Source organism: Mesoplodon mirus (genome assembly GCF_964341445.2).
Source record: "Mesoplodon mirus genome assembly, chromosome: 1".
In the NCBI taxonomy this organism is placed as follows: Eukaryota; Metazoa; Chordata; class Mammalia; order Artiodactyla; family Ziphiidae; genus Mesoplodon; species Mesoplodon mirus.
In genome coordinates, this window is record NC_138976.1 from 219,299,528 (window position 1) to 219,325,062 (window position 25,535).

Below are 25,535 nucleotides of genomic sequence, written 5' to 3' on the forward strand. Positions count from 1 at the left end.
CCTTGGTGCTAAGGGTAACATCCTTTCACATTTTAACATTTATGAAGTTGGGATATTGCTTGTAGTATATATGGATGTATACTTTTACACACACACACACACACACATTTGATGAGGTAGTGTTCTGTTTTTCTCTTCAATAACTATAATTAAATCAATGCTGTAGTTTACCAGCATGTTACTTGCCAATGCAGGAATGCACTCATTAACCGTGTCAATTCTCACAATGTGTTAATGATACTAGGTGCCTGTTCTTTAAAGCCATATGTCAAAGTGATTAGTGCCTTTCTCTTTTTCATTAAGAAAACTTAGAGCATGCTTCTCTTTTATTAGGCAATTGTGACACCTGCTGTCAGAAACAAAGAACTTACTTCCCAATTCCTTGCTGGTCTTTCCTATGGAAAAGAGATAAATATTGCTAGAACATGAATATTAAGTAGGTAGCATTATGTGTTGAATTATGTGTTTTTTTATTGTAAAAAAAAATTATGTTTTTTTTTTTTTATTGTAAGCAGCCCAAAGCATGTCTCTGTGTCTCCCCCTTGTTTTTTCCTGAGGATTTGGTGATGAGTGATTTAGTGACCACCAGATGGACAAATATTTGCAGACTTCTACCCATTCTTGGAGCAGGTAGATAGCACACTTCTATAGTTTCTAGTTCCTTTTGTATGTTTGTCCCTATGTTTTGTTTTGAGCATTTTCTTTTCTTTTTTTTTAAATTTTTATTGGAGCTTCGTTTGCCCATGGGCTCTGTGGGCTAAGATTTCAACAGGGCACGGTGGGGACAGCCCTTTACGGTCTGGGGTCTCAGCTGGAAGTACTAGGAGTGACTAAATGCCTGGGTGTCAGAGCAATTGAGGTGATGTCACCCATGCATCTAGCGGTTGATGCTATGGGCAGAGACCTCTGTGCTCTATAGACTGGGACGCTTAGCTGCTGCTTCCCCACAGCATGGTGAGTGAGCATTAGCATGCGGCAGGTCCTGGATCCAAAGGCGTCCAGAACCAGGCAGAAGCTACATGGCCTTTTCTGACACAGTCCCGGAGGCTGTAGAGCATCAGGTGTGCTGTACTGTATTGCTTGCAAACGCACCCCTGTGATCAGTCTAGATTCAAGAGGAGAGGTCCGTGTTCAGAGAATCTGTGAACATGTTTTAGAACTACCACATCTATTTAATTGTGTGCCCTGGCAGTTCATTTCTTAAAATCAATTAGTAGAGTACCGTTGTATGGCTGTGCCATACTTAGTGTAATCAATTTAACCTTTCATAGATATTAGGTGGTTTCTAGTTTGTGGCTATTATGACTATAACTGCAATAAATATTTGTGTACAAGTCTTTCTATGGACATACATTTTAATTTCTCAGAAAAATACCAAGGATAAAACTACTAGGCCATATGGCAGTATATATTTAACGTAAGAAAGTAACACAATGTTTTCTAGAATATTATGACTTTGTATCCCCATCAGTTTATATGTGACAATTCAAGTTACTCCACATCTTCACCAACAGTTAGTATCATTCATCTTTCTCAATTTTAGTCATTCTGCTGCGTATGCAGCATTATCTCCATGTGATTTTAATTTGCGTGTCCTTATTGACGAATGTTATTGAACACATTTTTGTATGCTTATTGGCTATATCTATTTTCTTGTGCAACGTGTGAGTTCAGATCACTTGTACATTTTTATTGTGTTGTGTATCCTATTATTGAGTGATAGTAATTCCTTATGTATCTGGACATAAGTTCTTTGTCAGATATACTTATTACAAATATTTCCTCCTAGGCTATCTATCTCTTGCCTTTTCATTTTCTTAAAGATTTCTTTCCAAGATTAAAAGATTGTTGTTTTAGCATATATGTGGAACCTAGAAAAATGGTACAGATGAACTGGTTTGCAGGGCAAAAATAGAGACACAGATGTAGAGAACAAACATATGGACACCAAGGGGGGAAAGTGGCGGGGTAGGGGTGGTGGTGTGATGAATTGGGAGATTGGGATTGACATAGATACACTAATATGTGTAAAATGGATAACTAATAAGAACCTGCTGTATAAAAAAATAAAATAAAATTCAAAAATTCCAAAAAAAAGAAGGATTGTTGTTTTAGACTTGTGGTTGCCAAAGGGGACAGAGAGGCAGGGGAGGGCTGGACTTGGGAGTTTGGGGTTAGCAGATGCAAATTATATATAGGATAGATAAACAACAAGGCCCTACTGTAGAGCACAGGGAACTTTATTCAATATCCTGTAATAAACCATAATGGAAGAGAATATGAAAAAGAATAGATATATATGTGTAACTGAATCACTCTGCTGTATACCAGAAACCAACACAACATGCTAAATCAACTACACTTCAATAAAAAAAGGGGTTTATTTCTTTTTGTTTTTTTAAGAATTTATGTTTTAGAGCAGTTTTAAGTTCTCAGCAAAATTGAGAGAAAGGGAGATTTCCCATATAGCCCCTGCCCCGACATGATATGCACATAGCCTCCCCAAAGTCCTAAACCAGAGTGGCATATCTGTTACAGCCAAGGAACCTACACTGACATAGCCGAGGAACCTACACTAATGTGTCATTATCAACCAAAATCTACAGTTTAGGGCTTCCCTGGCGGCACAGTGGTTGAGAGTCCGCCTGCTGATGCAGGGGACACGGGTTCGTGCCCCGGTCCGGGAAGATCCCACGTGCCGCGGAGCGGCTAGGCCCGTGAGCCATGGCTGCTGGGCCTGCACGTCCAGAGCCTGTGCTCCACAACGGGAGAGGCCACAGCAGTGAGAAGCCCACGTAATGCAAAAAAAAAAAAAAAAAAAAATCTACAGTTTACATTAGGGTTCAGTCTTGGTGCTGTACATCCTAAGGGTTCGGACAAATGTATAATGACATGTATGCATCATTATAGTATCTAACAGAGCATTTTCATTGCCTTAAAAGTCCTCTGTGCTCTGCAGATCTTTTTCCTCCTTGCCCTAACCCTTGATAACTACTGATCCTTTTAACTGTCTCCATAATTTTGCCTTGTTCAGAATACTGTATATAGAGTTAGAATCATATAGTAAGCACCCCTTTCAGGTTGGCTTCTTCACTTAGTAATATTCATTTAAGGTATTTTCATGTCTTGTCATGCTTGAGATCGCATTTCTTTTTAGCACTGAATAATATTCCATTGTCTGGATGTACCACAGTGTATTTATCCATTTACCTACTAAAGAATAACTTGGTTGTTTCCAAGTTTTGGCAATTATGAATAAAAGAGCTAAAAACACTCATGCATATAGGTTTTTGTGTGAACCTAAGTTTTCATCAACTTTGGGAAAGTAGTGCAGAGGGCAAATGCTGTATTACATGGAAAGAGTATATTTAGTTTAGCAAGAAGCCACCAAATCATCTTCTAAAGTGGTGGTACAATTTTGCATTCCTACCAACAATGAGTAACAGTTCCTGGCACTCCACATCCTCATCAGCACTCGGTATCCTCAGTGTTCTGGATTCTGGCCATTCTAATAGTTGTGCAGTGTTATCTCATTGTTGTTTTAACCTGTGTTTCCCTGATATATGGTATGGAGCATCCTTTCATATTTTTTTCTCCCGTCTGTAGATAGTATTTGCTGAGGTGTCTGTTAAGGACTTTGGCCAATTTTTTAATGTGGTCATTTGTTTTCTTACTATTGAATTTTCAGTTCTTTGTATATTTTGGATAGCAGTCCTTTATCAGATGTGTCTTTTGCAAATATTTTTTCCCAGTCTGTGTCTTGTCTTCTCATTCTCTTTACATTGTCTTTTGCAAAACAGAAGTAAATTTTAATGAGGTCCAGCCTTACCTTAATACCTAAATGTTGTTTAATCTCCACATATTTGGGGGTTTTCTAGCTATCCTTCTGTTACTGATTTCTAGTTTGTGGTCCATGAGCAGATGTATGATTTCTATTCTGTTAAATTTGTTAAGGTGTGTTTTATGGCCCAGAATGAGGTCTATCTTGCTGAATGTTAGGCATGAGCTTGAGAAGAATGTATATTCTGCTGATGTTGGATGAAGTAGTCTACAGATGTCAACTCTATTTTGTTGACTGACAGTGCTGTTTATTTCAGCTATGTCTTAATTGGTTCTCTGCCTGCTGGATCTGTCCATTTCTGAGAGAGGAGTGTTGTGTCTCCAACTATCAACTATCAAGTGGATTTATCTATTTCTTCTTGCAGTTCTATCAGCCTTTGCAACACACTGTTGTTAGGTGCCTACACAGTAGGAATTGGTATACCTTCTTGGAGAATTGACCCCTTTATCATAATGTAATACTCTTTAACTGTGATAACGTTCGTTGCTTTGAAGTCTGTTCTGTCTGAAATTAATATGGCTACTCCTGCTTTCTTTTGATTAGTGTTAACATGGTATTTTTTCTCCATCCATTTACTTTTAAGCTATATATATCTTGTAGATGACAAGTGGATTTCTTGTAAATGACATAAGCTTGGGTATTGTTTTTTGACCCACTCTGACAATTTCAGTCTTTAAATTTTAATTGATAACATTTGGACCACTGACATTTTTTACAGCTTTAATTTAACATATATATATACATATATATATCACACAACCATATATATGATATATACATAAGCATAACATAATTGAATACATTGTTGATAATATCATTTTGAGCAAATTGTTATCCACTAGATCAATTAAGAATAAGAATAAAACTTTTTATTTACCTTCAATTACTCCTCCTTCAATGCTCTTTCCTTATGTATATCTGAGTTTCTGACTTGATCATTTTCCTTCTTTCTGAAGAATTTCTTTTAACACATTTTGGAAGGCAGGTGTACCAGCAAAAAAGTCCTTCAGTTGTTTTTGTCTGAGAAAGTCTTTATTTCTTTTTCACTTTTAAAAAGTAATTATTCTGGGTATGGAATTCTAGGATAGTTGGTGTTTTCTCTCAATACTTTGAATATTTTACTCTACTATTTTCTTTCTTGTATAGTTTCTGAGGAGAAGTCAGATGTAATCTTATCTTTTGCTCCTCTGTAGGTAAAGGATTTTTTCCTTTGGCTTCTTGAATTTTTTTTTTTTTTTAATCATTTCCACTTGCTTCAAGGTATTTTTTAAATTTTGTTTGTGATTTCTTATTTGATCATTGGTTGTTTAAGATTGTGTTGTTTAATTTTACTTTCCCTCTCTTTATGGGACTAAAATTATATACATATTAGAAATCTTGACTTTTTCCCATAAGTTGTTGAAATTTTATTTTTTTTCAGTATTTTTACACTCTGCTCCATTATAGACATTTTCTATTGTTATATCTTCAGGTTCACTGATCTTTCCATTTGCATGCCTAATCTACTGTAAATCATAAGCAGAAATTTAAATTTTGAGACCAATTTTTTTATTTCTAATAATTCCTTTTTTATACTCTTTGTATCATTCATTTATCACTTCATTAACTTCGATTACTTTTAAATCTTTGAACATATTTCATATCAATGTTTTACTGTTCTAGTGGGCTAATTCCATTATTTCTGTGATTTCTAGTTCTTTTTTTATTGGTTGATCTTCTCCTGGTATTGGCTAATATTTTTCTCTATCATGTTTAGTAATTTTTATTGGATGCCAGGCATTGTAGATTTATACTGTTGAATTCTGGGCTTTGTTGTTCCTTTAAAGTGTACTGGGATTTTCCTTAATTTCTCTTTCTGACTGTTCGTTATTAGTGTATAAGAGTACCAGAGATTTCTGTGCATTAATTTTGTATCCTGCAACCTTACCAAATTCATTGATTAGTTCTAGTAGTTTTCTAGTGACATCTTTAGGATTTTCTATGTATAGTATCATGTAATAAGCAAACAGGGACAGTTTTATTTCTTCTTTTCCAATTCCTTTTATTCCTTTTTCTTCTCTGATTGCTGAGGTTAGGACTTCCAAAACTATGTGGAATGAGAGTGACGAGAGTGGACATCCTTGTCTTGTTCCTGATCTTAGTGGAAATGCTTTCAGTTTTTCACCATTGAGAATGATGTTTGCTGTGGGTTTGTCATATATGGCCTTTATTATGTTGACATAGGTTCCCTCTATATGTATTTTCTGGAGAGTTTTTATCATAAATGGGTGTTGAATTTTGTCAAAAGCTTTTTCTGCATCTATTCAGATGATCATATGGTTTTTATTCCTTAACTGGTTAATGTGGTGTATCACATTAATTGATCTGCATATATTGAAGAATACTTGCATTCCTGTAATAAATCCCACTTGTTCATGGTGTATGATCCTTTTAATGTGTTGTTGGATTCTGTTTACTAGTATTTTGTTCAGGATTTTTGCATCTATGTTCATCAGTGATATAATACCTAGGAATAAACCTACCTAAGGAGGCAAAAGACTTGTACTCAGAAAACTAAAAACACTGATGAAAGAAATCAAAGATGACATAAACAAAAGAGAAATATACCATGTTCTTGGACTGGAAGAATCAATATTGTGCAAAGGACTATACTACCCAGAGCAATCTACAGATTCAATGCAATCCTTATCAAATTACCAATGGCATTCTTCAGAGAATTAGAACAAAAAATTTTACAATTTGTATGGAAACACAAAAGACCCCGAATAGACAAAGCAATCTTGAGAAAGAAAAAAGAAGCTGGAGGAATCAGGCTCCCTGACTTCAAACTGTATTACAAAGCTACAGTAATCAAGACAGTATGGTACTGGCACAAAAACAGAAATATAGATCAATGGTACAGGATAGAAAGCCCAGAGATAAATCCACACACATATGGTCACCTAATTTATCACAAAGGAAGCAAGAACATACAATGGAGAAAAGACAGCCTCTTCAATAAGTGGTGTTGGGAAAACTGGACAGCTACATGTAAAAGAATGAAACTACCTAATACCATACACAAAAATAAACTCAAAATGGATTAAAGACCTAAATATAAGACTGGACACTATAATAAAACTCTTAGAGGAAAACATAGGAAAAACACTCTTTGACATAAACCACAGCGAGATCTTTTTTGACCCACCTCCTAGAGTAATGAAAATAAAAACAAAAATGGGACATAATGAAACATAAAAGCTTTTGCACAGCAAAGGAAACCATAAACAAGATGCAAAGACAACCCTCAGAATGGGAGAAAATATTTGCAAATGAAGTAATGGACAAAGGATTAATCTCCAAAATATACAAACAGCTCATGGAGCTCAATATCAAAAAAGCAAACAACCCAATTAAAAAATGGTGGAAGACCTAAATAGACATTTCACCAAAGAAGACATACAGATGGCCAAGAGGCACATGAAAAGATGCTCAACATCACTGATTATTAGAGAAATGCAAATCAAAACTACAATGAGGTATCACCTCACACTGGTCAGAATGGCCATCATCAAAAAATCTACAAACAATAAATGCTGGAGAGGGTGTGGAGAAAAAGGAGCCCTCCTGCATTGTTGGTGGGAATGTAAATTGATACAGATACTATGGAGAACAGTATGGAGGTTCCTTAAAAAACTAAAAATAGAACAACCATATGACCCAGCAATCCCACTACTGGGCATATACCCTGAGAAAACCATAATTCAAAAGGACACATGTACCCCAATGTTCATTGCAGCACTATTTACAATAGCCAGGACATGGAAACAACCTATATGTCCAACGATAGATGAATGGATAAAAAGATGTGGTACAGGGCCTCCCTGGTGGCGCAGTGGTTGAGAGTCCGCCTGCCAATGCAGGGGATACGGGTTCGTGCCCTGGTCCGGGAGGATCCCATATGCCACGGAGCGGCTGGGCCCGTGAGCCATGGCTGCTGAGCTTGCGCATCCAGAGCCTGTGCTCCGCAACGGGAGAGGCCACAACAGTGAGAGGCCCGCGTACCGCAAAAAAAAAAAAAAAAAAAAGATGTGGTACATATATACAATGGAATATTACTCAACCATAAAAAGGAATGAAAGAGTGCCATTTGCAGAGACATGGATAGAACTAGAGCCTGTTACACAGAGTGAAGTAAGCCAGAAAGAGAAAAACAAATATCGTATATTAACGCATATATGTAGAATCTAGAAAAATGGTACAGATGAACATATTTGCAGTGCAGGAATAGAGGTGTAGACGTAAAGAATGGACATGTGGACATGGGGGGGAAGGGGAGGGTGGGACGAATTGGGAGATTAGGTTTGACATATATACTCTACCGTGTGTAAAACAGATAGCTAGTGGGAACCTGCTGTATAGCTCAGGGAGCTCAGCTTGGTGCTCTGTGATGACCTAGGTGGGTGGAATGGGGGGGTGGGAGGGAGGCCCAAGGAGGAGGAGATGTGGGTGTACATGTGGCTGATTCACTTCGTTGTGCAGCAGAAACTAACACAACATTGTAAAGCAATTTTACTCCAATAAAATAAAGAAGAAAGAAAGGAAGGAAGGAAGGAAGGAAGGAAGGAAGGAAGGAAGGAAGGAAGGAAGGAAAGAAAGAAAGAAAGAAAGAAAGAAAGAAAGAAAGAAAGAAAGAAAGAAAAGAAAAGAAAAGAAAAGAAAAGAAAGAAAGTGTATTGGACTTCCCTCTGATAGTCTTTTCAGCATGGGCTCTAGAACTTTTAGCATGGATCTAGAGTAGCCTTTCAGAGCATCAATCTAGCACTAGCTTAGCCTTACTACTAAGATGTGATCCCTCCTTACTCTACTGAATGTTCTGAGTGATGAACAAAGTCTCTCCATTCTGGTTCTGAATTTAGCTTGTAGAATTACTAGCTGAGCTTTTGTAATTGTTTGGTTTATTACTCCTCTGTAATTATTCTTTCTCCAGAAGTCGCTATTTTCCTGATTCACGAAGTTTTCTGTTACACACATGCACAAATTTTTGTTCATCCATAAACTCAATGGACCCAATGTGCAGATTTCTGGAGCACTTTCCCTGCTACACTGATCTACAAATCCTATCTTCCTAAGGATTCTCCCACCCAATTGAACTCTCTCAATTCAGCAGAACCATAGGCTATGTTTGTGTTTCCTCTTCTTGTGCTGCATTTCAGGTTGAAATCAAGGTTACTGTGGGGCTTCCCTGTTTGTTTCCCTTATTTCAGGGAAGCCTGTTGTCTAATTTCTAAAGATATCATTACATATAATTTGCTCTGTTTTCTGGTTGTCTATAATATAAACCCAAATTTCGATACCCCCTAATGAGGAAATTGGAAATATTTGGACCTATTTTTTTCTTATTCCATTCATCAGTTATCTGTGGATTTTGGAGAAAGGAACACCTAAGTTTAATTTGTCACCTTAACACCTATAGTTTCAAAGCAGTGAAGAATAACATTTTAACCATAACATATGGTATTTGGATGCAGTTATCCTAACAAAACTTTGTTCTTATTGTAAAATATAAGAAAAATCCAATCCCTTTAAATAAACGCTAAATTCAAAGACAAAACACATCACGAACTTATAAACATAAGTGTACCTCCCACTCACAGAAACTATTCCATGTACTCCATTTCTCATCACTAGATAAAAGGGCAGGAAGAAACTTATTTTAGAGCCCTGTACATCGATCTCATGATTGAAATGCAATCATTTCCAGTTCTTGAAGTTCTTATTCAAACCAGAACTATATGTCTCTGTATTCACAGTGTTTTTCCATTCAGTACAGGCATACTGCAGGTTCAGTTCCAGACCACTACAATAAAGTGAATATCAAACTAAAGCAAATCACATGAAGTTTTTGGTTTCCCAATGCATATAAAAGTTATGTTTACACTATACTGTAGTCTATTAAATGTGCAATAGCATTATATCCAAAAAAGTACATACCCTTATTAAAAATATTTTATTGCTGAAAAATGCTAACCATCGTCTGAGACTTAAGTGAGTCATAGCAGTAACATCAAAGATCACTGACCACAGATCACCATAACAAATAGAATGAAAATGAAAAAGTTTGAAATACTGAGAGAATTACCAAAATGTGACACATAGACACAAAGTGGGCAAATGCTGTTGAAAAAACGGCACTGACAGACTTGCTTTATGCAGAATTGCCACAAGCTTTCAATTTCTAAAAAAACACAATATCTATGAAGCACAATAAAATGAAGCACAATAAAATGAGGTATGCTTGTAAATATTTTTGGTTTGTTTTATGGGAATTCTACATGCCTGGTCTGCATGCCTTGGCCTGGCCACTTATTCTTTCTGAACTTCACTACTCATAGCTTAAGACATAAGGATAATTTCTATTTTACTAACTTACAAGGTATTACCAGGATCACATGAGATAATCTATGAGGTGCCTATTTTTAGATGAGCTATATATATGTCATACACACGTTTGTGTAGTCCCAATGTCCTTGACATAAGCCATTATAATGTATGTGAGAGTATTTATTTTACTAAGAAGTTACTTTGATAGTGTGTGTCCTGAGTCTCTCTTCCTGAAAAGCATTTGATTTTAACTATATGGAGAATTGGAACATTTGCATGCATTTCATTAAGAAAAGTAATGGGATCTCCAAATTAGTATAGTCAAATATTTATTCATTATCCTCAGATTTAAATTAGCTTTTTAAAAATCATATATCTCCCTTAATTGGTAACCCACAGTAAAAAAAAAAAAAAAAAAAAAAACTAGTAAATATGAATATCAAAGCTTATTGCCTGGTCTCTCTCTTCTAATCTATCATCCTATCCATACCAACCTACTTATTCCTACACTGGGTAGTCAAAAAAAATTGTTAAGGTAATTAATAATGATACATAATACACAAAGATGAAAACATCAATTTGAAGCAAGGAACAAAAAAGTAAACCTCTGGGCTTTTAAATATTCATCTTTATTAATTTTGTCCTCAATGTGAATAAGAGGTGTTCTGGATCAGAGAGAGATTAGTTATTAGTATTTCCATAATAATAGCTGTGTTGTTTCCTTTGCTTCACTCTTACCCCAAGACAATACCATGAAAGCCAGATGGGAAAACTTATTTGAGTGGTCAGATACTCCCTAAACAAGAAATGGAGAAAAATGGATTTTCTCAGCTGTCTCATGGCTGTCTTTCTCTCCAGTCCAAAAAGAAGACAGAAAAGCCTTTGTTCCTTAGAGACAGGATGGAAAAGTTTCTAAGTTCTTACTCTAATCTTTTGGAATATAAATATATTACTCCAAAGGCCAGAGATGCCCCAGACTTTCAGGCTTCGATGACCTATAGATATATCTCCAAGGTCCCAGGTCTCATTTTCCATTGAAATGTTAACGCATACTTGTACCTATGGAATTAGATAAATGTCACTGGAGTTCTCTCGCTCTCTATACTGGTGTATTATCTTCTCATGGCTTATTCTTAGGTCAGGGTACAAAATTTCTACAAAATTTATTCAGAAGACCCTTGATCTGCAGAAACACAAAAAAATTTTCTCTATATTCCTCAGTCATACAATGGCAAGATCATAAAATTTATATGAACAGCAAAAGTAGGTGAAAGTAGCTCTAGGTGAAGTCCTTGAAATTTCTCTTTTAATAAATCTCAGAAATCAACTAATTTCCTAGTTAAGAGACTCTCTCTTTAGAGTAAACTACATATACATATAATCCTGTGCACATACACACACAGAAAACAAACAAGCAGAAAAAAATCCATTATTTTCACTCAAAAAAAGTGACTATGTTTTGTTTTGTTTTTGTTTTACTTCCACTTGGGAAATTAAAATAAGCTTCACAGAAATTAGAGAACCAAAATATTTTGTTGTAAAATAGAGATAAAAACTCATTAGGTTGACTTAAATGTTCTTTTGATTTTACTTTTTCAGATAAAGGGCTTTTTGTCCAGGGCATGCTATTGAAGTCAGATTTCCTTACTAGGAACAGAGCATTTTAGAGCTAGAAGAACCCTTCAATATTTAACAACCCTAATGGAATCAGAGCTAATTTTAGAAAAAGTATCTCTAGGATACATATTGATTTGTAGTACTGACAAAGTTTGTGTTTCTTCAGAATTATATATTTCCAGTTACCTTTCTATGTTCTTATTACCCAGACGGGCTTTCTAACTGATTTAAATCATAAATCTTTTAAAATTATTATATCTTTTTAAAATTTTAATTTATTTTCTATTGGAGTATAGTTGATTTGCCATACTGTGTTAGTTTCACGTGTACAGCAAAGTGATTCAGCTATACATATACATATATCCATTCTTTTTCAGAGTTTTTTCCCATATAGATTATTACAGAATATTGAGTACAGTTCCCTGGGCTATACAGTAGGTCCTTGTTGACTATTTTATATATAGTAGTGGTATGTTACTCCCAAACTCTTACCTCCCCCCACCTTTCCCCTTTGGTAACCATAAGTTTGTTTTTGAAGCCTGTGGGTCTGTTTCTGTTTTGTAAATCATAAATGTTGACAGGAGGTAGATGCTTGGGATTTTTTAAAAAGGTATGGACCTTTATTAGAGTCAGTGTGATATCCTGAAAAGCACTGGCTTTGTAGAATATAGACTTGGTTGGAATCCTTACTCTGCCACTTACCACCTGTATGAAATTGGAAAGTGACATTGGTTTACTCACCTATGAAATTACCCCCCATTAATAGATGAGGACACAGGATGTAGAGGCACTGGATGAAGTAGGGTTACATGCTGCAAACTTCTGGCAGTTTAACAGAGACATATAAATTGCTAGCTGTGTGTGTGAGACACAGTAAGCACTAAACCCATGGAAAATAATTTTAGCACATTTCTATAATAGAAATTATTTTTCTCTTTGTTCAATCTCTGATGGACCATCTAAACATCTCTGATTTTCCATAGCTCTATCTTCTTCACCAATAGGAGGGTAACTCAGGACACAGTTGGAAAACTTCTTGTGCATCTTTTGAGGACTGCATTCTTTTGCATCACTTATACTGACAAGATCATTTACACACTTTCAACAAAGAGTGGTGCCTCAGTGTCCAGGAAAAGAATGTCTAGAAACTTCATTATGAGATTAAATACTCTAAAAGACAAGTTTGGCTTTCTTTCAACAAAAAAGATAAAGTGTTATGTAACACAGTGAGCAAAACAAATTGTTCCATTTTTGTTTCTTCTTGCTTTTCTGTTTTTTACTATGTGTGTGTGTACATGTGTGTGTGTTTATGTGCTGTGTGAAATTTTTGTTCAGTTCCAGTAAATCCATAATATTTATCATCTATTCTATAAAATGAGTGTAGCAATAATGTTATGATAAATTATAATCAACTTCTTACATTACTATTTATTGAGTACCAACAACATGCAAGGTCTGGTACTGTTAGACTCTGCAGGTGACATGTGAATGCTCGCCGTGGTCTCTGTCTTCAAAGGGCTTGCACATATTTCAGAAGATAAAGTGAAAATTATACTAATAATTTCTATGACTGCAAATATTTGAGAGCAGTGATAGGCAGAGGGTAACTTCAGATATATCACTTTATGAAGATATAAACAAAGAAACTTACTCAATACTGTGGATTCCACTATATCTAGTCTACCGTAACAAGCAGAGAAGAAAGACTCACTCAAAGGTACTCACATACCAACATGCAGACTGCAGAGCAGAGCTAGGCAGGGTATTAGGAGTCAGGACAAGGAAGGAGCAGCGCGTGCTATGGTGGGTAATAGGGGTAATAGAAGTATCATGAAGAATGTGGTACTAGATGTGCTGGGGTCAGGGAAGGTAGACAGGGGATGATGGCCCCTCACCCCAGAGAATGATTTATTATATTTGTCAAATTGGAGGCGAAGAGTGGCATGGAATGAAGCATATGATGAAGCCACAAAAGACTGACAATTATACTCTGAGTTCTCTTTAATCAACCTTGAAAAAAGATGTTTCAGCTGAAATTGTAGGCAGATGAAAGGAGGGCCAACTGTGTAGAACTCCCACAGGCGTGCTGATAAAAGGAGCAGGGGAACCAAGAACTGAAGAGGCCAACCAACCAAACAGTCACTTGGCTAAAAGTAAAGTCCTTACACCGTTCTGTTGATAATCTTAAAATATTGTGCAAACAGTGGCTAGAAAGGGTAACTTATGTCTCCTTACATTTGACCATCCATGCTACTAAGAAATCCTCTTCAGAAAGGCAGAAGAGACCAGAATCTCAGTCATTCACTAGTAATATTCAGTTTCTTGAAAAGAAAATATAAGCTATATGGACAATATCCTGAAATAAATGGTTAATTTACACAAAAAGTTTATTGAGAGTCTGTTAAATGCAAGGAACAATCCTAAGCATTGGGGGTATAGTACCAAACAGAAAAAAATCTCTACATTACATTTTAGAACAGGCAGAGGGTGAAAAATAAATCCATGAATAAAAGTCTTCACTGACCAGGTACTAAGAAGCCTTCATTCACCAAGTGGGAGGGGGGATACGGAGTGCTTAGATATTTGTTCAAAGAGAGGTGCAATCTAAAATAGAGTGAACAGAGAACGTCTTGGTGAAAAGGTGCTGAGGAAAGAGCTAGAAGAGGTGAGAGAGGGAGCCACAGGGATGTTGCCTTGAAGTGACAATGGGCTAGTGTGTCCATTGTGGGAACAGGGAGAAGGACAGAGTAGCTGAAGAGAGCTGAGGAGAAGAGCCAGTGATGAGGTCCAAGAGTAACAGGGCACCAGATCATGTAGGGACCTGTAAACCTCCACAAGGAATTTAGCTTGCACTCACCATTAGATGGCAAGCCACTGGAGGATACCAAACAAAGGAACTGACATGGCATTGCTTCCATTTTAAGATGATCACTAACTACTTTTGGAAAAGAGACTGAAGGAGACGCAAGGATAGAAATGGTGAAACCACTGGTCAGGAGGTTATTGTAGTAACAGACTGTGGATTTGCTCAGAGTGGTAGCAGTGGAGGAGATGGAGAAAGATTAGATGCAGAGTATATTCTGAAAGAAGAGCCTCTGGAGCTTCCTGAGAGATGGTGTATGGCGTGTGAGAGAAAGAGAGGTGCCCAGGCCAACATCAAGGTCTTTGGCTTGAGTAGCTATTTTGATTGACAGCACTGTCATTTCCTGAGATGAGCAGGATGTGCGGAGGAGCAGTTTTGGGGATGAAAACCAGGAGTTTTGTTTCTGTGTATATTAAATTTGTTATGCTCACTAGACATCAAAATGGAGATGCCAAACGGACAACTGGAGTCAAGGAAATAATTCTGGGACCTATGCATTTGGCAAGCAACAGCAGCACAATAGTTTTTAAGACATGTGATTTGTTGAGACCTCCAAGGGAGTAAGTATAGACAGAAAAGACAATAAGTTCAAAGAGTGAGCCCCAAGACCCTCCAATGTTTAAAGGTCTGGGATATGTGGAGAAATGAGTGAATCAAAGTAAAAAAAAAAAAAAAAGCATCTAATGAGAGAGAAAAAGCAGGGCTTCCTTTCCAGTAAGGATAGTGTATCAAAAAAAAAGAGAGAGAGGGTCAAATGACAAATCGAATATGACCAAGAAATGAAATTGGGACTGAAAATTAACCACAAATTTAAAATACGGAGATCACTGGTGACCTTGATGAGTAATTTCAGTAGAGTAGTGGGTACAAAAGAGATTGTCTCTTGTACCTGACTGGAGTGGCTTAAAGAGAGAATGAAGAACTGAGAACAATGATTATAGATAACTCCTTGAGAGGATTTTGTTATAAAGGGATCAGAAAAATATCAAGGTTGCTGGAAGGGTATGAGAGATCAAGAGAGTTACTATAAATTGTTTAAAAATGAAAATTACAGCTTGTTGAGGAGTGAAGTGAAGGTGTGACATAGTTCTGTAGGAATTGGACTTATGGATAAGATCATGAATGCTATCAGTTATGCAACTGGAGAAAATCTAATTGCATTTCATTTCATACCCTGTCACCACTTGGCTTTAAATCTATGTTGTTTAAACATTTTGACCTTACCGAAGTTAGTGTATTCCCTAAAGCTCTTATGAATCAGTTAAATTGAAAGTGAGAAATAATGTCAACCCTTCAGCAAAATTGAGAGTCGTATATGTATTATACACTATTCATTAATGATCTTATTAATCTACACAGTGATCTTGTGTAGGAAACACTATTATCTTCAATTTGCCACGAGGAAACCAAAAGTCTAGGAATATTAAGTAATTTGTTCAATGTCACTAGTTAAGTAGTGTGATTATCAGAATTAAGAGGTGAAATTTCTATGCACTCCTTTTAGTCTGGGTCTGCCATTCCCCTGGAATAACCTTGTCCTTTTGGGTAGCAGAGTGAGTCAATTTTTTTATGGCTCTTGTTGCATTTATAACATGACATTTACTATGCATATTAATTTGTGGAAAGTAGGATAATGATAAAAAAAAAAACCCTCCAAACTTGTCATTATTCTATCAAGTCAAAACTTCTAGGGCCTCCCTGGTGGCGCAAGTGGTTGAGAGTCCGCCTGCCGATGCAGGGGATACGGGTTCGTGCCCCGGTCTGGGAGGATCCCATATGCCGCGGAGCGGCTGGGCCCGTGAGCCATGGCCGCTGGGCCTGCGCGTCCGGAGCCTGTGCTCCGCAACGGGGGAGGCCACAACAGTGAGAGGCCCGCATACCGCAAAAAGAAAAAAAAAAAAAAAAAAACAAAAAAACAAAAAACTTCTACTTACAGTGAAGAGGTCTTGGAAAAGGAGAAAAAAATTCAGTAAAAGCATGGAAACATAGCATCCTGATGTAAAAAAAAAAAAATCTTAAGAGATCAAATAATCTGATATTCCCAATTTATAAATAAGGCACTGGGGCCCAGAAAATAAGTGATTTGGCAGAGGTAGCAGAATTAGTCACAGGTGAACACAGAGTTCCTGATTTTGAATCTAGTGTTCTTTTCAATGCACTTAAAACACAATTAATGGGCTGAAACTAGCTTCTACAAAAAGAATTGCAAGTTCCCCTTAATTAGTGTGGTTTTGGAGTACTTTATAATGATATTTCTTTTAAAGTCAGACAGAAAATGCTAACCTTTATTCCAGTATTTCTGTGTGAAGTTTTTTGCCATTTCTATTGTAATTTGAATAAGATTTTTTTTCACTTCATTCTCTTTATTCACTTGAATTTACTGACCCTTTTCTTCATGTTTCTCTTGGCAAAGGACATACAAGAATAAGCATTTTGAGTCTGCAGAGTGTGCCGCCTCTCGTTTCTGACTTAGAATATATTCTTTATCATCTGTCGTGCTTCCTGGGCCTCCACTATTGTGAATTCACTCTGTTAAGTCCTTAAGGAGGGGTGAGGGATTGCTCTCTAACTTGCTGGCTAGGAGAGAGGGAGCAGGACTGAGGGAAAGAAAGAGAGAAGGATGCTCAGGAGGGCAAGTCTGCAGGGGTACCTGGATTGTGAGGGAGGTCACAGGGAGAAAGTGGACCTGCGCTTCACAAAGCTGGGAGGCCCCCAAGACACGTACTCCTGCTTCACCGCTTGTTAAAGGGGGATCCTAGTAATGATAAGGACTGGACACAAGAATAGAATCTACAACCTCCAAACCCCTCCCTGAAACCAAGATGGCATTAGATTGGAGAACCTCCTCTGAGAGGTTGCTTCACTAATTTGCAGCTAAGATATGAGGGGACAGAACATTCTCATATTTGCCTCATTTTAAAAATCTGCTTTTGTCTGATAAGCAGACTTCCCAGAGCCACTTTGACTGAAATCTGCTTCAAGGATCATTGTTTGTTTGTTTCGAAAGCTTTATATACTTTAGTGATGATGTTAAGTTAAACACAGAAAGCTGTGACCTGAGAGTGAGAATAAATTAGAAACTAGTTATATTATAATATTGCACTATTCCACTCTAGTCACTTGATAAGAGTTTTACGAGAAAAAATAAAGTTTCTTTTCCCCTCAAAAAAAGCACGAGTGTATAAAAAGAACACAGAGCCAAGCAGAACTTTTATTTTAGTGTCTGCTTTTCACTTATTGATTATGGGTCATGAGTAAGTTCCAAAAATTTTTCTTCTTTGAAAGTTCCTGGCTGTTTCACCTGGATTAGCCATGGATAGTGTCATATCTCTAATCTTATAGACATGCTAGAAAGTTAGCTCAGCCATAACTAAAGGCATCAGACAAATGCCTTTAAGCCTTATCATTTAACATGACACCATAAATAATTGGGATTTCACAATTGGTATTTTAAACATTGTTTATTCTAGTTTCCACAATTTAGACTGTAACAAAGGCAAGCTCAATATAGTTCCAACCCATCACCCAATTTAAAACGCTCTATTTAACTGTCACTGTGAATGAAGCTGCTAAGTTCCATTTGATATGTGGATGAGTATTTGTTTGGTGATGGGTCAGATATACTGAGTACGCCCATCAGTCTTCAACTATCTATTGTAATAACCTGAAAGATTATCAGAAACTCTACTGGTAGAGATGATCATTTGGATTAAAGTTGTTTCAATTACGTTCAAAAGAAAAAGAAAGAGAAAAAGCCATTAGTTTGGTTGAGAACCACCTTGTTAGTGACTGTATATAACATTCCAAGAATCGAGCCCTGGGGATCTGAGGTATTTAGATACTGGGGAGGGAAGGATGATGCAACAAATGAGACTAAGAAGAAGCAGTGAATAAGCATGGAGGAGATCCACAAATGAGCTAAACTCTTCAAAAGGTGAAAGTCATCAACAGTGTCAAAGGATGTAAAAGGTCAAGTTAGTGAAGATTGAGAATTGACCACTGGATTTGGCAAAGGTGCAGATCATCGGTAACATTGACAAGAAGTGTTTCATTGAGTAAAGGATAAAAAGTATGTCTGGAGTAATTTCAAGAGCAAATGGGGAGAGAGGAACTGTACATTCATCTTCCAAGAAACTGTGCTATTAAAAGAAGTCAGGAATGGAGTAGTAGCTGGGTGGAAGGTAGGGTGATGTAAAAGAAGAAATGCTTTTTGAAAAGATATAAAAATGGCAGCATATTTGTATATATACTAATTGAGAGTATTCAGTCTCGAGAAAGAACTTGCCAGAATGATGATATTGGGGCTAGGGGACAAGAAGAAACAGAATCCAATATATTAATGGTGGGTAGACCTTAGAGGAATGGGCAGTACATGTATAGAAACAAGAGAGAACTAGTCTGTTCTCTCTCTACATCTAGACAGTAATGTAGATGTGATCACTGGAGAAGGTGAGATTTTTTTCATCTGATGGCTTCTTTTTTCTCAGCTAAATAGAAAGAAAGCATGGTGATCAGCTGATACTAAGGGGAGATTTAGAGATTTGAGGTGAGAAGAAAGAGTATAAAATAGTCAGCTAAGAACTGGAGAATGAATAAACCAGGGAATGTAAGGTTGCCTGTCAGCACAGATTCATCTAACACGCACACCATCCCTATGAGGTACATGTTATTGATAATATTATACCTATTTTACAGATGAGAAAAAACAGCAGTAGAGAAATGTTTCCTGTTTTGCCCAAAGCCACAGAGTTAAAAGGTGGCAGGCAATTTACCTTCTGAGGCTTTAAAGCCAAGTGAGTCTTAATCCTAGCACCAATAAAAAAAAAAAATGACACAATCAGATTTGCATTTTGAAAAGATCACGCTTGTTGGAATATAGCCAAAGACAGTCTAGGATATCCTGGACTAGGATGGAGACAGAAAAGTTGGAGAAAAGTGGATGGGATTTTTTAGAAAGTAAAATAAACATAGTTAGTGATGGGCTGATTAAAAGGGATATCCATGATGACTACTGGGTTTCAGACTTGCAGTGAGGAATGGATGATGACATCATGAACTAAGAGAACAGGCTGGGGGAGCCGCACTTTAAGTTTTGTATCTATTGAGTTTGTAGGGGTTTTGCACACTTCCGGTGAAAGTGTTGAGTAGAGAGTTGGCTGTAAAGGTCTATCGCTCAGATGACTGGAAATAGAAAGTGTGAGGCATATCGTAGAGAATTAAACCATAACTGAAGATGAGATGGATTTGGAACAAGTGTATAGTTAAGGGAAAAGAAGATAGGATAATACCTTGAGGAACTCCATAATTTAAAGGTTGGGTAAAAGATACAGCCCTCAAGTTGCCAGAGAGCTAGAAAGAAATTAAGAAGAGTATGTGTCAAGGTACTTCAATAGAATATTTCAAGGGGGAGGGTATGGTCAACAATACTGAGAGGGCAAGTAGATGAGGAACCAAAGTATCCATTGGCTATAGAAATTGTGAAATCATCAGAGATATTAGTTAGCTATATCAGTAGAATAATAAAGGCAGTGCAAGTGGGATGTGTTAGGATGAGTTGGAGGTGAGGAAATTGGCACAAGAAATATAGATCAACTTTGTGAGAAGTTTAACTGAAAAGGTAATGAAAGAGGGTGATGGTGGCGGTCTGTGGACTATAGGATTGAAGGTAGGATTTTGTGAAAAGGAGAGATTTTAGATTATTTAAATATCAAAAGATATTTAAAAGAAAGCTTCCCATGGTAGATTGGTTCCATTCATGGGAATATTATAGGGATAATCAATAATGTGAGATAGGGGAGGGGATAAAATCCCAGATAAGGGATTGTATTGCAAAGGGATCTCTCTTCTAATATAACAAGAGAACACATGCATATAGATAGGTTTGTACAGGTCTTCTGCACATTTTCCCATTAATGTTTTCTTTTTGTATTGATTTGAAAGAGCTCTATATTATAAGGATATGTGCCCTTACATTTTATTATATATGTTGCATACATTTCTGGAGTTTTTGTCTTTTAATTATAATTAATTTGTGATTTATGGTATAAATCAGTTTTCATAAATAAGTTTGGATGAAAGTGGTCAAAAGGTGCAAACTCCCAGTTATAATATAAATAAGTACTAGGGATGGAATGTACAACATGGTGACTGTACTGAACAGGGTTGTCTGGTATATCTGAAAGTTGTTAAGACAGCAGATCTTAAGAGCTCTCATCACAAGGAAAAATATTTTTTTTTGGTATCTGTATGAGATGAATCATTTCATAACATATGATGTCAAATTATTTAATGTACACCTTAATCTTATACAGTGCTGTAGTCAATTACACCTCAATAAAACTTGGAAGAAAAAAAAGGAAGTTATTTCCCTTCATTTCCCCCTCTTGCCCCAGTGACTCTCTGGGTTCTTTTATCGGGATGGGGGGTGAAATATTCATTTCGATTGTGTTTCATTCAGTACTCTAAAGACCATTATCCTCATGTTCCTGGCCCAGGCCTTTATTTAGCTAGGAAAAAAAGTTCTCAATACTTCTGTCTAGTTTTTGTATCAAATCTTCCTTAACAGTTCTTACAAGTGGCTTTCAGCCTAGAAAGACCTTCTTCAATGAAAGTTTATATAAAGATTCTTCAATAATTTTTTCCAAGTCATAGGTGATTTTTTTCACTTTTGAATTTTTAATACATCTGGAATCATATTTATATTAGGCATAAAGTAGGGATCTCTGCCCAGCCCACCTCCTCCACCACCACCATCTCAGTGGTTGCCTTTAATTAGTACATGACATCCACTTTCTAGGTTTTAGCCTCAAGCACCTCACAAATTGTGTAACATGATCAAGGAACACTTCCTTGTGCTGGATCAAAACTGCCTGTCTATCTGCTAGGGTCTTCATCCTCACTGCGGAAGCAAGGACCTGTGCATGTCTCTTCTCAAGCACATGTGCCCCACTTTTGCCAGAATCATTCAGAATGTTTCCCGGGAGTTTATTCTTCACGATTTTACTCATTTCTCAGATTAAAGGTATGTCATAATCTTTTTATGAGGGTTTTCTTATGATGCTATGAGGTAATGTCTCTCTCATCATTAAGTTTAAATTGTAAATGATAAAAACATTAATATCCATTGATGACTTTGCTGAGAACATAGCAAAGGATTTGGACTGGATTATGGCTAATCTTGAGATTCTACAAGTTTATGAAATGCAGTATCACTCTTAAATACTCTGATGGACCATGAGAAGGAGGAAGGAGTGGATTTTACTGAATATCTGCAAGGCAGCAGACACTTTTAGCCATCAGCCTCTTTGTATATTAACATGCTCAAAATTCTGTGTTATTATCTCCACTTCACAGGTAAAGAAATTGAGACTAATATCTACAGATCAGGAAGATTAGATATGCTACTTATGGTCATACTGCTAATAAACTAGTAAAACTTTGGTTCAGATAAGAGCAGATTCCAAAATCCTATACTCTCTTCTCTACACCTCTCTGTAGTGGGGTTGACAGGGCTCACCTGACAGATGACTACCAATTTGATAGGTAAAGCATAGAAGATTATCTCAGTATCTAAAATCCCTTTCACAGGGGAAGGCCTTATATTAGCTATGAGAACTGTCGCTCAGAAAATTTCCTCCTCCTCCTTCCTAGTCAACTTCTCTCAAAACCTGTTCACAGAGGTTTCACTCATCATAGATTATTCTGTCCATTCTGGAAGTTTTTATAAATAGAGTTACACTGCATGTACCCTTTGTGTAAGGCTTCTTTATTTTAGCATTCCATAAAGAGATTCATTCATGTAGTTCATGTAGCAGAAGTGTGGTTCTTTTACTTTCTGAGTACTATTCCATGATGTGTATGTGTATATGTGTGTGTGTGTGTGTGTGTATATACATATATATATGTGTATACACATACACACACACACACACACACACACACACACATATATACACATTACCATTTTTTTATCCATTCTATTGATGGAGACCTTGGCTGTTTCCAGTGTTTGGCTATCATGAGTAAAGCCTGAATGAGCATTCTTGTATATAGTCCTTTTATAAATATACGTTTTCATTTCTCCTTGGTGAACACCAAGGAGTGAAGTTTCTGGATCATAGGGTATGTATATGTTTAGTTTTATAAAAAAATTGTCAGATCATTTTCCAAAATACTGCGAACAATGTATGAGAATTCTAGTTGCTCCAAATCCTCTTTGTCATTTTGTGTTCTCACCCCTTTTTAATTTTAGTTATACTGGTGGGTTTGTGGTGATATTTCATTTTGGATAAGTTTTCAGTTCCCTGTTGAAAACTTTTTAATGTGATTTTTGACCATTTGTATATCTTTTGTAAAGTGCCTGTTTAAATATTTACCCATTTTTAATTGGGTTAATTGTCCTTTACTGAGTTGAAGATCTTCATATAATTTGGAGATTAGCCCTTTGTCAGATATATTTCTTGTTAACTGTTTTCTCCATCCTGTTACTTTTTATATTCATTTTCTTAATATTCTTTTAAAAAGTAAAATTTATAATTTTGAAGAAATTTCGATTTACTAAATTTTCTAACGTTTTCATGGTTTTAGCTTTTAGTTTTGGTCTATCATCTTGAATTTGTGTTTGTGTGTGTGTGTGTGTGTGTGTGTGTAATTTGAAGGTGGGTCAAGGTTCTTGGTTTTGCATATACATAGCCAGCCTCTTTTGTTGAATTGCCTTTCTTTGGATTGGATAGCTTTTGCACCTTTGACCAAAAGCAAATGACTATTTCTGAGCTCTCTATTTTATCCTGTTCACCTACTTTTCAATCCCCAAGCTATGACCACATTGTCTTGATTACTGCAGCTTTAAAGTAAGTCTAAAAGCCAGTGTGGGTAACTTCTACAATTTTGTTCTTCTTTTGCAGAATTAAAAAAAATTCTAGATCCTTAGCATTTCTCTATAAAATTTAGAACTCACTTGTTAATTTTTATTTTTTAAAGAGCCTGCTAGAATTTTGGTTGTGATTTTACTGAATTTATATATGAATTTGAAAGAACTGATATATCAACAATATTGAGTCTTCGTGTTGCATCTCTACATTAATTAAGATCTTCTTTAATTTCTATCAACAATGTTTTGTAGCTTATAGTGTACAGCTCTCATATGTCTTTGGTTAGATGTATTTCTACATATTTAATGCCTGCAATGCTCTTGTAAGCAGAATTGATTTTATTATTTCATTTTTCTATTGGGATGTCTTAATCTATGGATTTATCTATTGTTTCATAGATTAGAGATTTTCATCAGCAAATATTGGCAGTTGTATATCTTTCTTTCTAGTCATTATTCCTTTTATTTCTATGCTTTATTGTAATGGCTAGGAACTCCAGTACAATCTGAGTAGAAATAGAAGAGTTGGCAATCTTACAGTATCCCTGATCTTAAGGGAAAAGTGATAAATATTGAATGATTAATATTATATTGCCAGTAGACTTGTCATTTGTGTACTTTATGAGATTAAGATAGCTCCCTGAGAAGCTCACTGAAAGCATTTCATCTGCATCCATTGAAATGTCCATATGGTAATTTACACTGATTGATATTTGAATGTTAAACCATACTTGCATCCCTGTGATAAAACCCTCTTTGCTGTTTACAGTTCACAAAGATTTTCTTAAGGATTTTGACACCATGTTAACGACAGATATTATTCTGCATTTTTAGTTTTGTGTGTGTGTGATGTCTTTGTCACATACTTAATATTAAGAGGTGAATTGGGAAGTGTTCTCTCTTCCTATATTTTCTGAAGAATTTTAGATTGTTGAATAGAATTCATGAATGAAACTACTTGTGGCTTGAGGGGTTTTTTGTGTGCATGTGTGGGAAGGAGGTTTTATGATTACAAATTCAATTTTATTGAGAGGGTTATTCAGATTTTCTATTTCATTTTATGTCAGTTTTAAATTGTAATTTACAAGGAAAATGTATATTTCATGTAAGTTGTCAAATTTTTGGTATAAAGTGTTTCATAATATTCTCTGATTATTCTTTTAATATCTGTGGTACCTTTAACGATAACCTTTTTATAATTTCTAATATTGGTAATCTGAGTTCTCCCTCTTTTTTTTCTTGACAAATCTAAAGAGGTTTATCAATTTGTTGATCTTTTCAAATAACTAACATTTGAATTTGTTTATTATTGCTATTGTCTGTTTATTTCACTGAATCCATCTATTATCTTTATTATTTAATTTATTCTACTTATTTAGTATTTACTTTTTTATGAAAACATTTGATCTTTTTGTCATAGTATTTAAAATATTTAAAACCATGACATTTCCTTCAAGCATTAATTTAGATGCATTTCAAACACCCTGATGTCTTTTATTTTTATTATCATTCCTTTCAAAATATTGTCTAATTTCTTTTAAGATTTCTTCTTTGATTCATGGATTATCTAAGAGTGGGTTATTAATTTCCAATATTTGGTAGTTTTTACATACCCTTTCTCAAGCTTTGTATGATATCATTTTTAAAAACATGTATTGTAATTTGTTTTATGGCCAAACCTATGTTCTAATTTGTGAAACATACCTTGAAAAGAACATGTATTTTGCAGTTACTGGGTGAAGTGCTCTATAAACAACAATTAGGACAAAGTGGTTGATAGGATTATTTAGATCTTCTATTTTTACTTATATTACTTGTTTATTTGTTCTGTCAACTGCTGAGGGAGGAATGTCAAAACATTCAATTATGATCTGGAATTGTTTATCTTTTCAATTTTTAAAATATTTTCTTCATGTTTTGGAAGCTTAGCTATTAGGTTATACACATGTACTATTATTTTTTCTTTATGGTGAATTTACTCT

General features: G+C 35.9%; 1 protein-coding gene across 1 annotated transcript in view; it reads left to right on the forward strand.

Annotated features, from left to right (window-relative positions):
- Positions 1 to 15,041: 15,041 nt before the first annotated feature.
- The window catches only part of ADAM7 (ADAM metallopeptidase domain 7), a gene marked incomplete at both ends in the record, with an annotated part of 51,781 nt that continues 41,287 nt past the window's right edge, over positions 15,042 to 25,535 (forward strand). Inside the window, 1 exon segment of the mRNA XM_082626689.1 lies at positions 15,042 to 15,244. Within this exon segment, the coding sequence (XP_082482815.1) occupies positions 15,042 to 15,244 (203 nt within the window).